Source organism: Phocoena phocoena, chromosome 2 (genome assembly GCF_963924675.1).
Source record: "Phocoena phocoena chromosome 2, mPhoPho1.1, whole genome shotgun sequence".
In the NCBI taxonomy this organism is placed as follows: Eukaryota; Metazoa; Chordata; class Mammalia; order Artiodactyla; family Phocoenidae; genus Phocoena; species Phocoena phocoena.
This window is the reverse complement of record NC_089220.1, coordinates 62,753,824-62,769,833: the sequence shown is the minus strand read 5'-3', so window position 1 is coordinate 62,769,833 and position 16,010 is coordinate 62,753,824. Positions and strand designations below refer to the sequence as shown.

At 33.7% G+C, this 16,010-nt stretch overlaps 1 protein-coding gene across 4 annotated transcripts in view; it reads right to left on the bottom strand.

Annotated features, from left to right (window-relative positions):
* The window catches only part of RALGAPA1 (Ral GTPase activating protein catalytic subunit alpha 1), a 217,797-nt gene that overhangs the window by 125,897 nt on the left and 75,890 nt on the right, over positions 1-16,010 (bottom strand). For all 4 annotated transcript variants that reach the window (XM_065871901.1, XM_065871902.1, XM_065871903.1 and 1 more), the window contains exons 11-15: positions 13,708-13,905; positions 9,981-10,118; positions 5,901-6,049; positions 2,925-3,054; positions 956-1,193 (exon numbers count right to left, since the gene is read on the bottom strand). In XM_065871901.1, the coding sequence (XP_065727973.1) occupies positions 956-1,193; positions 2,925-3,054; positions 5,901-6,049; positions 9,981-10,118; positions 13,708-13,905 (853 nt within the window). The remainder of the gene's footprint in view (positions 1-955; positions 1,194-2,924; positions 3,055-5,900; positions 6,050-9,980; positions 10,119-13,707; positions 13,906-16,010) is intronic.

Genomic DNA, 16,010 nt, shown 5'->3' with positions numbered 1-16,010 from the left:
AAAGGATGGAAAATGAGCTAACCAAAATCCATCCTGTGGTGGAAGTCACTCTATCTCTACCTGCCAATAATAGCCACTTGGAAAATAAACAGTACAGGAAAAAGTAGTTTGGTCACACACTTAGCACTCTGGACTATTGTTAAGTATGAAATGTGACTCAGATGTAATCTCTAGACTGCAACTAATTATTAAGAGTGAAAAATACTAGCAAACCCAGAATTATAAGGACATGTTTTTATGATATAATCACTATGTTACTATCCCTCTCCAGCTTTTTAACATTAGGCAGGTATATAATCCACATCCAGGGAATGTTTGCTTTTGTTAAAACTAAGAAAATGCTTTTAAAAGAATTTCTCACACAATTCTTTTTAAATAGAGTAACATGAAATCACTTTCTATGTTTCAATAAAAAATTGTGTATGATAAAAAGGGGGCTTCCCTGGTGGCGCAGTGGTTGAGAGTCCGCCTGCCAATGCAGGGGACACGGGTTTGTGCCCCGGTCTGGGAAGATCCCACATGCCGCGGAGCGGCTAGGCCCGTGAGCCATGGCCACTGAGCCTGCGCGTGTGCTCTGCGACGGGAGAGGCCACAACAGTGAGAGGCCTGCGTACCGCAAAAAAAAAAAAAAAGGAAGAGTGTTTTATAACACATTTTGGTTAATTATTAAAAATAAAATATTTAAGATTCTGAATTATTTATGTAACTTTAGCTAGATATGTACAGAATACTTTATTTCTCATCAAAATTACTGTTGAATTTAAGGCTCTTCAAGAACAATGACAAGGTACCTACATGTTTCACTGTTGAAAATTTTTAACCTTCAGCGTAAATTAAGGAGGGAATAATTAAGAGAAAATATAACTTTTACCTTCACACCTCTCCCTGGCTTAATTTTCCCAGACCAAATTATTTAAACAAATTTATATGGAGCACCTTTGTGAACAACTCTTACCTTTCCCTTTGTGCTTTTTTTGTTTCTGTTCACTCAGCTTATCCAATGGTAAATCACTGAGATCCAAACTATATAAATTTCTAGCTAAAACTTTAGTTAGTGTCTCCATAGTCAGTGACCATTCAGTGGCTAACTCTTCCCAATAGGTCAACGATGACAATACTGAGAGTAAGTCATCCCAAAGTTCTCGGGAGATGTACACATTTAGATTTGCTTTAATCCAGGCAACTATAAGAGTCTATAAAGACAAATAATCAGAAATAACAATGAAATATATTCAAAATCAATTATTAAAAAATTACACCAAAACAAGCAGAACTTTAAATCATATAATATCCATGATATCCTTTCTTGGTACATAATACTTATAAAAGTAATTCAAACACTCATTAGTACCTACTATAAATTTCAACAACTGCCAATTCCCAACATTCTGGCATTAGGACAAGTTACCAAAACTGAAAAGAAATCTCCCTGAAGTTTAACTACCCTTCATGCTGCATTATGTTAATGTTAAATAAATGTTGTTTAAAAAGACATAAAAGTCTCCACACTATTACGTGTTGAAATTATTGAGTAGTTAGTAGTTATTGAACTATAACAACAAAACCTACATTCTCCAATTAAAGATGGGAATCACTAACTATACAATTTGAATATTCTAAAAAAAAAGTTACTAGAGATGTATTTAACTTACTGAAATGTGTTTTTGAAAACTTAAACGTAAACTGAAGGATAAAATTAAATTTCATTTTAAAGACACCAGAGGAATTAAAGGTGTTCTGTAACAAATCCAATCACAGAATAAAAAACTTATTCATAAAAGGGCAGAAATTACTGACCAGGCTGTACCCCTGAGACTTTATAGATTTCTACCAAAGATATAATCCTCCTATTGAAGAAATAAGTCACAAAATAAGTTTTTCAAAAGTTTAACTCAACCAATTTTACGAAGGAATTCACATAAATTTATACATTAAATATAAAGATAAAAATGAGCAGAGTTTATGAAATAAAACAGTAATAACGAGTGGCCCTCCATTCTATTTTTAAACATTCAGAGTACAAAAAAGTTATTCCATGTAGCAAGCTAAAATTTTACATTCCAATAGCACCCACCATTGGGTTAGTGCTAACCATGGCAGTGGGGGTGGGGAACTCATGAAGTCAAGAGGAGTTTAGATAATAAATGTAGCTGGTTTCAAAGACTTATACGCTACCATCACAGAATTTTAGGTGAACCAGCATATCTGGGGAAAAAAATGATCATTTGAATGGCTACACTAATGGACAAGAATGGGAGCTGAGATAGCTTTTATCCTTGACATTAAGAACCATTTTATCCATGTATTTGTATTTAATGTGTCATCTTTAAAAAAAATACTACTTTACTTTCTATTTTCCAAATAATCCATAATACATTTAAAGTCAGTGCTCTATCCTTAGGGTGGAAAACACAGCATATAATTCCTATATAATCAACTACCACTGATACTTCAAATGAAGACGTGAAGAGAATAAAGTCTTTCAGAATAGCATGGTAAGAAAGAATCGTGATTTACTACTTTTTCTTTACTACAGAAGGACTTAAAGTCTTGTTTTTTGAACAATCCCAGAGACCTGGAAACTCATAATGCAAACAATCAAGCCATTATCATGGAGCCTTCTGGCAGCTTTCTGCAATCATACATAAGTGTACCACACAGGAGATAAATATAATCAGCTTGTTTTAACACTTTTTTCACAGATCTGATTGATATTTCCTCTATAAGGTTGTGAGCTTGTATGTATGGCAAATAGTCTATTTAGATAAGCAACTTTTATTTGGCTCTACAAAAAATTATTTAATATGAAATGATTTCTGATTTAAAGCTTTCTTCCCAGGTAGTAAGTTCAGGGCTCAATGAGTCTTAAGAAAAAATACATATCTATCCACCTATTTATCTATTTATTTATTTATTTTTATTGCCTGGAAAAGTGGTCCTGCAAGTCGACCTGCCAAGGTCATATTTTTTTTTCCCTGGAACTGTAGAAAAGCTTGTGACGGCATCTTCAGTACAGACTCCGTGACTCTGAGCAACACAAGCAGCATCTGTTCCCTTAAAGTAAAAAAATTAATTAATGTTTCCTTTTTGCATATGTTTACTTTTGGTTAATGAATAACTTTCAAATTAATATTTGTTATAAAAATGTTATTACCTTTCAATAACTCAAATACCAAATATATTTCAAAATTTTAGAATTCTTTAAATATTAAAATATAAAATTCCATTTTATAAATCTATATCAGCCATTTTTAAGCGATTTCTCAGCCACAATACCTCTCACCAAATAAAAATTTATACAACAGCTGATGAATTGGGAGTGAGAATATGGAGACTGCTCCCATCCTTCCACCCCACAAATCAAATAGCGACCTTAGGGAGCTGTCTGAAGAACACTCATCTGTCTATACAATACAATTCTACCTTGATACCTGTCCATCTCATCCATCTTTACAATATGGAGAACAACTGCATATCTAGAATTGTACCAGGTTCAATTTCAAAAATTATATGATATTTTAAGGCTAACAGATCACAATAAGCCTGACAAGTAATCAAGAACCATCACCCTATTGCTTCTTTCCATCCTTTTTCGTTTGGCCATCTTTCAATTCTTTATCCTCTTTGTGTACTGCAAGTCAAGCCAACCCTATTATATTATTCTTATCTTGCCTCTTCCTCCTAGATGCTTAAGACCATAAAACTACCTTATTTGCACCTGATAATTCAAAAACTGATGCAACCACATACAAAAAAAAAAAAAAAAAAAGAAGTCTGACAAGGGGATTTCAGTTGGGTGTATAGTCAGACTAACAACCTAAGTCTATCAAGCCTCCTCCTCTCTGGCTTATTTGCAGGCCCATTCTAGGCATAGCAATATGTGGGACAGTCCATGTGAGAAATGCAGCAGAGGCAGCAAGAAATCCCAGATCTAATATCATGGTTTTTCTGGGAAGTAAGTGCAGAATTAAATATAAAAGTATCACTCAATGAAAAATATCCTGAATTTATTAACCAAACAAACGTATGCATTCAACTCATAAAAATCAGAGGTAACATGTTTGTAACCTTAGGCTTCTAGCTTCACTATATGAAATGAAAAGCCATTTAAAGTCAACCACATATTCAATAAACAATAGGTTTTCCAAATAAATCTTTCTGATTTGTAGTCAAACCATAATTCACTCATATATTATTAGATAACTTTTCACTTTATAATACAATAATGATTTTAATTCATAAAGTCTTATAAATTCAATGTAAATATGTGAGAAATCTTTCATAATGCTATGACTTCAAGGGAACTTATAAAATTTTTTAAAATTCTAAAATTGTGTTCCACATAGCAAGTCTCTCACTTTAACGTGAACCAACAGCATTGATTAAAAGCATATAAAAAGAAAAACAGGGGAAGGACTAACAAAAGAATGGTCAGTAGGACCACAGTTCAAATTTATGCTGTGTGAACAATGATAAATTACTTAATCTCTTTGTGCCTAAGAATCACCATGTAAAATTATCTACCTCATAGGGTGCTACAAGGATCAAGAACGAAAACAGATGTAAAAAGATTAAAAAGATACCTGACACAGAAAAAGTGCTCCAAATCAGTTAATAATTCCTTTAGATGTAACTGTATCAATATTATGTTAATCAAAAGTTTTTTCAAAGTAAAACCATTTTCCCATATGTAACAAAACACCAAGTAGGCATATTCTTTGACTAAGTACCGCCAGTTTTTAAGAATCACTCAAAAGAGGAAAATTGCATACATACAAGGATGTTCATTATCCTCCCCTCCTCCAACAACAAAATAATTAACTACATATCCAGCAACAGGTGATTAGTTAAGAAAATTATGGTACATACATATGGCATAATACTATGTGACTGTGTGTGTGGTTTGGTGAACCAGATGTTCACCAAAGGGCAAACAATAATTACCTCTAGAGAGTGAGCTATTGGGCAACTTTTATTTTCTTTTTAAAACTTTTCTTTGTTTGAATTTTACAATGAACATGTATCATTTTTACAGAAACCGAAGAACTGCTCCTCATCTCTCTAAAAGGCCTCTTTTTTCATTCAATTAAACAAATATTTATAGAGTATCAGTAATATATGATACTATGCTAAGAAATGTAGGAAATATAAAAACAAGACAACCAGTATATATACCTTTCAGGGCATCTCAATTCAGTGAGGTAAATGGACATTTTACAAGTAATTTAGGAACTAAGACAATTTTGACAAGATCTACAACAGAGGTACAAATACAGAATGAAAGCAAGTGAGCTGAAATAATAAGGCTATGTGGAAAAAGGAAGGTAGAACCTAAGGATAGTTATGGTAACAATAGGAAAAGATGACAGGAATCAGACACTCTAAAGAAAAGTTCAGACTGTGCTCGAGAGACAGCAATTTGATAAAGCTGGGAGGTAGGATCTCATTCTGCAGGGTGGAGCTTAGGCTTGAGATAGGGCTAGAAAAATACTCAGGAGCCTGACTGTACAAAGCCTTGAATGCCAGGTTGAGGAATCAGGCATTTCATACATTCAGTCATTTACTTATTCATTCATTCACCCATATAAATTCATTTATTCATACATGCATGCCAGTATTCATTCCTGGGGGTGGCGGGCAGTGGGGGACGCCATCACATGCCCACTTTAGAAAGATAGACAAAGGCATCTTGTGGCAGTTTGATCAAAGATGTTTGAGATAAAGTGAAGGCGACCACTGTGTCATCATGATTATTACATAAAATACTATATTTATTCACTCATTCATTCAATAATAGAAGCCTGTACAATATTGTTACAAGCCCTCTTCACAGGCACTATTCCTCTAGAATTTACTATGCTCATATACACACACACACAAAAAAAGATAAGTATTTTTACCAAGTCTTTTTGTCCATTGATACTTGCACAACCATGAACCGATAAATGTTAAGAATTCGTTTACACATATCTGTGTGCTCATCCAGAAGATTTTTTATCTCATTTGCAGGTTCAAGAAGAAATATGTTTGAGGAGTTTATAATAAACACCTAAGATAAAAGAAATCATTAGTGATTCGTTACAGAATTTCAATGGGAAATTACTTATTCAAAGGGAAAACAACTCAAGATGCTGATCACTAGGTGATCTACAGCAAACTTAAAAGCATTAGACTGTAGGTTAGTTCTAACCCTGCTTCTACCATCAGCTTGATATTGCAAATTTAAGCTCATTAAATCTATTTTTATGTTTATCTAGACAAATATAAAATTACTAGTAGGCACCCGAAAAAAATAAGCCAAGTGAAAAACAGCATTTTTAAAAAGTGAGGGCGCTTTAATATAACAACCTGATTGTTGTCATAAAATGAAAAGAACAATAAAAATTAAAAATTGTTTAGGATAAAAGATGATACCTCAATCAAGATGGACTTTCTGAATGAGGTGTTCAACACCATCTATTCTCTTTTTTCATGTTTATTGACTATGTGTGCATATCTGTTTTGGTAATAACAGACTGCATATTATAGTACTACTAACCAGGGTCCATCAATATGTATCTTTAATTAAATTCATTATAATCAAATCATTAATTGTATTTTGTTACTGAGGAGAAAGTTGTTATAATGGTGACAGGTATGTGCAAAGGTTTTCAAAGACACTTTGGAGGAACGGAACATTACATCTATTGTGAACCTAGGACATTTACATCTTCTACACCCATAACTCTGATTTAAATCCCCTGGATGAACTCCATGGCAAAATACAGTTGTAAAATCATGTGAGAAAAGAACATTAAGCTAACTTTAAAATTGGGAAGAGAGCTGACTCTGTAAGTCTAACAACACTAAGAAAAGCAAAAAAGAGGCACAAATAACATTAGAAATAAAATACGGACATACCTACATAGCCAGTAGAGAATTTTAAAATGATAGTTCAGTGAATAACTTTATGTCAATAAAATTGAAAATTTAATAAAATGGATTATTTTTTAGATAAAACATAAATAGCCAAAACTGACTCAAGAAGAAATACAAAAGACGTATATATCAATACCATGAAAGAAAGGGAACTGGTAATGAAGGTATCCCTGATCCATCCCTAAACACCAGGCCTACACTGCTTTATAGGCAGAGTTTTGCCCAGCCTTCCCAGTAGATGATCCCTATTTTACACAAGCTGTTTCAGAGATAAATAAACTACCCAATTTATTTTTATAAAACTATAATCCAGTTATCAAAAACAGACAAGGACTACATAAGACAAGTAAAGAAGAGACCAATATCACTTATGAACATATAGACAAAAATCTTCAAAAAACAGCAGCAATTCAAATTGATCAAAATATAATACTTTATGACCAAGTAGTTATTTACCCCAGAAATGTAAGGATGCCTTGACATTGGAAAAGTCTATACTATATCAATAGATTAAAATGGAAAAAAGTAGGATCATCACAATGCATAAAGAAAAAGCATTTAGCACTTATTATTTTTTTTTAATTTAGCAAACTAAGAAAAAAGGTAAAATTCCTTAATCTGAAAAAGAATATTTATCAAGAACTACAGCAAATGTTATAACAGCAATTGAACCTGAAAAGTTCTTCCTGAACCTGAGACATCTGGAAGTAGTGCCAAAAGCCAAGAACAAGACAAGGGTACTCAATATCACCTCACTGTCCCAGGAAACCCAGTAAGCAAAGGTGGCAGGGAGCAGAGAATGGATATAAATATGGGTGACTTAAAAAAGGAAAAGCAAAGCTCAATTATGTAGCAACATGGAAGAAAACGGTTCCAAAGAAAAGGAAAAGCAAGTTTAAAGGACCGGTGAGAGCCGGCCTAGCACATCTGAGGAACAGCAAGAAGTACAGAGTGAAGTGAGGAAGGGGAAAAGCAGTGGGAGATACGTTGAGAAACAGCCAGAGCATGTGAAGCCGTTGAGAAACAGCCAGAGCATGTGAAGCAGAGCTTCTCACACTGCCAGTGGTGAGGCAACAGGTTTCCCCCACCGAGTCTTACAGAACAACCCTATTATAAAATACAATTTAAAAAATGAATAGGTAAAAAAGGAAATGAAAAAAAGACTTTTCATCAGAATCAAGAGACATTAAATGACTTAGTTTCTAAACTCTCGCTCTCAATTTTGTAATTACCTTGTGGATCAGCACTGGTCTGTGGACCACACTCTGAGGAGCAATGACGTAAAGGCCTGATAGACCATTGAGAAGAACTTTGTTTTTATGCTTAGTGATAAGGAAAAGCCACCAGAGGGTTCAGAGCAGAAAAATAACATGATCTGACTTACATTTTACAGGATCCCTCTGGCTACTGTGTTGAGAATATACCAGGATGATGGATGGGCAAGACCAGAAGCAAGAATACTTATTAGAAATTTATTGCAATAATCCAGATAAAAGATTACTGAGGCTTGAACACAAGAAGTAGTGTGAGTGCTGAACAGCAGTCAGATTCTGCATACATTCTGAAAGTTGACAGGATTTGTCGTCAAATTAGATATAAGATATAGAAGAAATATAGGAAATTAGATGGTCTGAGCAACTGAAAAACAGCTGCCATCAAATGAAGTGAGGAAAACTGCAGGAAGAGCATGTTTGTTGAACAAGGTGAGAAGCCAAGTTTTAGACATGTCAAGTTTGAGATATCTATTAGATATTCAAGTGAAGATGCCAACTTGGCATTTGAATATTTGAGTTCAGGACTCATAGAGCTCAGATAAGAAGTCTCAGACTAGAGATAAAATGTAGAAGTTGCAGTATATAGATGACACTTAAAGCCATAGGAACGGATGAGATCAACAAGTGAGTAAGTTTACATAGAAAAGAGATCTGAAAGCTGATTCCTGGGCACTTCAACATGAAAAGCTGAGAAATATATTGAAAAATCAGTAAAAAAAAAAAAAAAAATCTGAGAAGAGGCCAGTGAGTTAGGAGAAACACAGGAGGGTATGCTACTCTGAAGGCCAGATGAAGAAGGGTTTCAACAGCAAGGGAATCATCTACTCTGTAGAATGCTCCAGACAACTCTAGTAAAATTAGGATTGAAAAACATCCATTCGATTTAACAATGGGGAGGTCACATGTGGCCTTGACAAAAACAGTATGGTTTAAAAAAAATGAATGAATATAATGAACTAAAAATCAATAACAAAAAGACAATCAAAAAGAATAATGGAAAAAGCATATTAACAGGGCATTCATACATGAGAAAAGATGCTCAATTTCAATAGTGATGAAGGAAAAGCAAATTAAAACAGGGAAACAAAAACTAAGAAAAAATGAGACAACATTTCACACACACAGGAGCAGCAAAAATTAAAATCTGACTATACAAGTAATGAGGAAGATATAAGGAAATGAGAACTTACAAGCACTACTAGATGGAATGTAAATTATTATAACCATGCTGGAGAACAATTTGGCAATAACAGTAAAGTAAAGCTGATAATGTACAAATGCTCCAACCCAGTAATTCCACTTCTATGTATATATCCTAGGGAAATTCTCCCACATGTGCCCAAAAATACATATATAGCATGTTTAATGTAGCATTATCTGGAATACTGAGAAACTGGAAACAAAAAACCATCAACAGAAAAATGAATAAATATGAAATAATCATAAATTGTAATACCACAAAGTAGTTTAAAATGAATTAACTATGGCTATGTATCAACAACAAATCTCAAAAACATAATGGTTAATGCAAAATGTTGCAGATGACAGTACGCCATGACACAATTTATATAGTTTAAAACTGTCTAGAAAAAAAATGTGTTTATCAATATATTATGAAGTGAAATGAAAGTTAAGGGAAAAACAAAATTAATATGGCACAATGATAATTAATAAATGTGGGTGGTGAGTTCATTATATTTTAAAAATTACACTGAAATACTGAATTTTGTATTTGAAATATTTAATGATTTTTATTTTATTTTTAAAAAATAACAACAAGTGATCTACCTGCAAAACTGCTTGGGCACCAGCTCGTATGTTTTGTTCTATGGCTTCTTCAGAAGCATTATGAAGAACATCTTGGTAGGTGCCATTTTTTGCCCAAGTGGAATTTCGAACATGATCGGCAATACTGGTCCCATTTTCCTGAAGCAAAATAATCAAGTTTTTAATATTTCATCAATTAAGAATGCTGTGACAAGTCAGTAAGCTGAAGAAGTAAACTGGAAACTACTGGGTCCCTCTGCTAAACATCTTCTCAAAATAGAACATACCCTATTTGACTACAAAAACAACGTATAGGTGCACTGTAAAAAAGGTTCTCACTGACAAAAATACAAAGAAAGTAAAAACAAATCATCCATAAGGACCAGCCAAAAATTGTATTATTTCAGATACAGACATTTTTCTACCTATCTAATGTATAAACCTCCCTTCTGTACATTTACACTCTCAAGAATGGGATCATATGATTTACAGCTCTGTAAAAGATAAATTCTGTTGTAAAGTAAATAAATGCCAGAATCCAAATGACTTAAATAAAACAATAGAAAATAGCTTCTACTTATCCTACTTAAGAGCAGTAAAATCCTGTTATCTGAAGATAGATGAATACTGCTACTTCAAACCACTAACACTGCAGCTTTCTGCTTGAGTTTAGCTGTCAAAGTCCCCCTGACTAGGGAGCTCCCTCAGTCAAACAGAAATGTGACTCAGAGTTGATCCCTTTTTTAAAGTTTCTCTCTAGTTTCTTTCTGCTTTTGGTCACTCACCAGTATCTTCAAATACTTTTTTTAAATATATATTTTAATATATATTTTTAATATATGGGAGGTTCAGTCTAATATAAACTATTGTTTCATTACCAGAAGCAGTACTGGAACTCAGTGCTGTCCGAGTAGCCAATACAATATGCCATGGTCTGATCTATAGCTTTCTCTCAAGCTCCATACTTCTATGATCAGGTATCTTCTGAACGGTTCTTCCTGAATGACCCACAAGCACCTCAACTTCAAGATACTTAAAAGTAAATTTACATAACCATGCCCTCCCCTTCCTACCAACTCCTATAGCCTCCTTGGCCGCCATCGCCACCACCGCACTTATTTTCTCTATTAATGTGCGAATGGCAACTACCCTGGTTGCAAAAAAAAGAAACTTGGCACACCTTTTTCGTTCCTCATACCCAATTAATCATCAAAATACTGGTTTCACCACCAAGGGAGCTCATTTATCTGTCTTCGCCCTTATATTCCCATTGTAACTGCCACTGTCCTTTATCAGGTATTTATTATATCACTTCTGATACTTCCTAACTAGTGTCCTTGCCTCCAGACTGATCTCCAATCTATCTTCCACTCTGAGCTTGGTATGAGCCTTCTGAAATATGTAACTATCCATGCCATTTTTCTATTCATAATCTTTCCAGTGTCTAGAATGTAATCAAAGTCCACTACAATGGCACACAAGTTACTAAACAGAGCCTAGTTCTTGTCTATCTCACATTTCTTACCACTCTCAACCATCTGCTCTTAGCTACAGCCAAATAAAAGTCTTAGTGTCTCTTACATCTTTGTAGAAGTTATTCACACTGTGTGGCTCCTTTCCCATTTGTTACCTGCTCTTTGTATTATAGTACTTCCTCACTGAAGCCTTTCTTAGGCAGAATTAGGTATTCCCTCTTTCACACTGTAGGATCATAGCAATAATATTGCTTTATAATACTTAAATTTGCATGCTTGTCTTCTTGCTAAATCATTGTTACATAAAGACAGAAATGATGTCTTTTCACATTTCTATCTCTAACACTTGTTCTCAAAATGGACATTACATATTTTAGACAGCACTCAAACTTGTCGGAGTGTTTTATTGTCACAAGAATTGAGAATATCACTGGGATTTAATGGGATAAGCCAGGTAATGCTAAACATACAACAAGGCACATGACAGTCTGCACATACACAAACTGTCCTGTATTCTGCATGTCTTTCAAATGTGTCACAGACAATTTGTGAATAAAAAACCCATTAATAATTAATTATTTGAATCTGTAACAACTCCATTTTATAATTAACACCAAATTTTAAATGATTTATATACACATATATCGAATTTACCAGAAATACAAATCAATTAAAGATTACAACTTTTGTTTTTTGGTTCACGCCATTAGCAAGAAATCACATCTCTAATGGCAACACTGGTGAAGTATGTAAGGAGCCAATAGAATACACTTATGCAATACACCTCCATCACCCTGCATTTGTAGCTTCCTTCCTTCTGGCTTTCCTCCCTCCTTTCTACTGCTTGTTTTTTTACTATGTATGTAGGTAGATTTATTATCTATCATTTTTATTTAAGGATACTAAATGACAGACGGTAGGCTCAGTATTGAGCTATAAATTCATAACAAAAAACTAGAGGAGAACAAATTATTTAGATAGGTTTATTTTCAAGCTTGATGCAAAAACTGGATGTCTTTGCTGGTACATAACAAATACAACTGTGAATATTCTTTCATAATTTGTATAATTTTATTTACTTCAATTATATTTCTAAGTTTCATTTTTTCCCTCTAGAACTAGGGGAGGATGCCAAATATACATATATATATATACATGTATATATCATATGATATATACATATATATGATATATACATGTATATATGTATGATATATACATATATATCATATATACATATTCATATATAAATATTGATTCACTGAATCCCTACAGAATGTGCCTATTATTCATTTATATGTTAATATCCTGAAAAAAATCCACTGATGAAGTTAAATTAACCACCAAGGTGATTACCAAGTCGCTCCTATCTGGATTTAGTAAGATATATGTCAATATCAGAGTGTAACTTTTTGGTGAGAATCTGACCAATGGCAAGTGTGAAACACAAACCAGAATACTCTGAATTCTTTCTTGGGAATTTCTGCACTAGAGCTGACTGCAGAATAAAAAACATCCTGACCTGTTAAGTAAGCTGGTCTGTGAAAAGAAGTACTGCAGTTTACTCACAGAGGGGAAAGAATGAGATAAGAGAGAGCACGAGTGGAATTTGTGTCCCTGGTTCCATTTACTCCTGAAGTCTAAACGAATAAGACAGGCAAGGGGGAACTGCACTTTGGTAATCACTCTCAGATGTATTGGGGGATCTTAGCTCTCCAACCAGGGATCGAACCCAGGCCTAGCAGTGAAAGCATCGAGTCCTAACCACTGGACAGAAAGGGAATTCCCACCACACTTTTAAATATTATACCTTTTATAATAGCATCTAATTTTGATCCAGGCAATGACTTAAAGAATCAGAATACAACCTCTTTTAAAGTTGTCACATCAAAGAGCTTTGGGATAGGGTACTGAGGTAACTGTTACATTAACTAAATTGCAAAATATAACTGATCCTTGAACAACACTGGGTTTAGGGTGCCAACCCTCCGAGCAGTCAAAAATCTGCGTATGACTTATAGCTGGTCCTCAGTATCCAAGGTTCCTCCGAGTCTGAAAGATTCAACCAACTATGGATCATGTGGTACTGTAGTATTTATTCAATACTATTGAAAAAATCCTTGTATAAATGGACCCACACAGTTCAAACCCATGTTGCTCAAGGATCAACTGTGTACTCAAAGGTATCTTTATCTTCCCATTTATCTTGTATTATCTCACTCTGTGAAAATCTAATCTATTAAACATACTAAAATACGTAAGTCTTATTTTACCTCTTCTCTCTTTTCTCCTTCTTCCATTGAAATATCATGGTCTGTGACATTGTCAATGCATGGTAAGTCTGAAGATGAGATCACAATTTCTTCAGGCTCTTGCATGAACAAAGGCTTTTCCTCTTGCTGGATCCATTCTTGATATACTTTTACCACTTTTCTCATAGCTGCTGCTTCACAAATTGGTAATAAAAATGCCTAGTGAAAAAAAAAAAGAGAGAATATAGATAATGATACCTTTTACTTTGACACAAACCACTAACACATACATTTCTATCTTGTTATAAAATATGAGGTATAAATGATTTTTAAAGAGTTAAAGTCAACCAATTCATGGTCAGAAAGAAACCTTTTGTCTCCAAATAATTTGTAAATACATTAAGACAGAAATACTTTTGGTAGGGAGATACTGATTTCCAGCACAAGGAGCAAAGAATTGTTTCACAACTGTACTATCTCAGAATGAACATACTCCTTGTAACTATGCTCCTAAAAGCTTAATGTAAATACACCTTTTCATAATAAATCACATTTTTGTAACTTATATTATTAGGCTTTTTAAAATTAACATTAAAATGAATTTTGATAAAAAGATTTTAATCAAAAAACAAAAACTATGACTCTAAGAAGTAATAAAAATACCATGTAATGAGGCAACTTAGCTTTTCTAAGAGTATTTTTTAAAAAGTTACATCTTTCTTCTTTCATTTTACATATATAAAGTTATACAAGTTAAATAATAAGGCAAAAAATACTTAGAAAGTTAAAAGAATATCTTACAGTTATTCTTTCCTCAGGTACTTTCAGGTTGCCGTAAGTTTTAAAAAAGTATGTATCTTCCGCATCACAAAAACATTGTCACGTGGAAAAAAAAACTTTTTTATACAATTCATACTTGCATACATAAAGCAATAAAAATACTCTTAATCTCACTATCCAAAGTCCTTCCCTTATGCATGTTTCTGTTTATGTGTTAACGTTTTCACTTTACTTTTTTACAAATAGAACTTGACTTTTTTTTTACAACCACCACCTATTAATTTCAACTAAAAATCCAAGACCTTTACCTAAAACCTGCCACTTTCTACTCTAGAATTATCAGTAGGTGTATTTAATAATAATCGTGGGGTTAAATGACTTTATCTGATTGAAACTAGCCAAGAAAATCAGGTTCCTGAGATAACGATGAAAAGTTAATGTGTAATATCAATAGGGTATTTAATGTTCTTTGGTAATCCTTTTATTTATTTGCTATTATTGATTCCCTAGCAAACTACTGCATTGGCCAAAAGGTTCGTTCAGTTTTTTCCATAAGATGGCTCTAGCAGCACTTAGTTGTCTTTAACTTCATTCGAAACAATTTCGTTAGATTGTATGTGACAGCTGTCATATCAACGTGCATTTTAAAAAAGACATCAAAATTGGTGAATTTTTGTGTAGCCATTTTAATATTAGATAGAAGAAAAAAAGCAACATTTTCAGCATATTATGCTTTATAATTTCAAGAAAGGTAAAAACTTAAGTGAAATGCAAAAAAATATTTCTGTGGTATATGGAGAAGGTGCTGTGACCTATCAAACATGTCAAAAATAGTTTGTGAAGTTCGTGCTGGAGATTTCTCGCTGGACAATGCTCCAGGGGTCAGGTAGACCAGTTGAAGTTGATAGCAATCAAATCGAGACATTAATTGAGAACAATCAACATTGTTGATACTCAAAATATCCAAATCAAGCACTGAAAATCATTTGCACCAGCTTAGTTATGTTCATCACTTTGATGTTTGGGTTCCACATAAGCGAAAAAAACCTTCTTGACCATATTTCTGCATGCAATTCTCTACTGAAACATAACGAAAACGTTCCACTTTTAAAACAAATTGTGATGGGCGAAGAAAAGTGGATACTATACAATAATGTGGAACAGAAGAGATCCTGGGGCAAGCGAAATGAACCACCACCAACCACACCAAAGGCTGGTCTTCATCCATAGAAGGTGATGTTGTGTATATTGAGATTGGAAAGGAGTCCTCTATTATGAGCTCCTTCCAGAAAACCAAACGATTAATTCCAAGTACTGCTCCCAATTAGACCAACTGAAAGCAACACTTGACGAAAAGTGTCCAGAATTAGTCAACAGAAAGCAAATAATCTTCCATCAGGCTAACGCAAGACTGCATATTTCTTTGATGACCAGGCAAAAACTGTTAAAACTTGGCTGGTAAGTTCTCATTCATCTGCCATACTCATAAGGAATTGCACCTTCAGATTTCCATTTATTTTGGTCTTTACAAAATTCTCTTAATG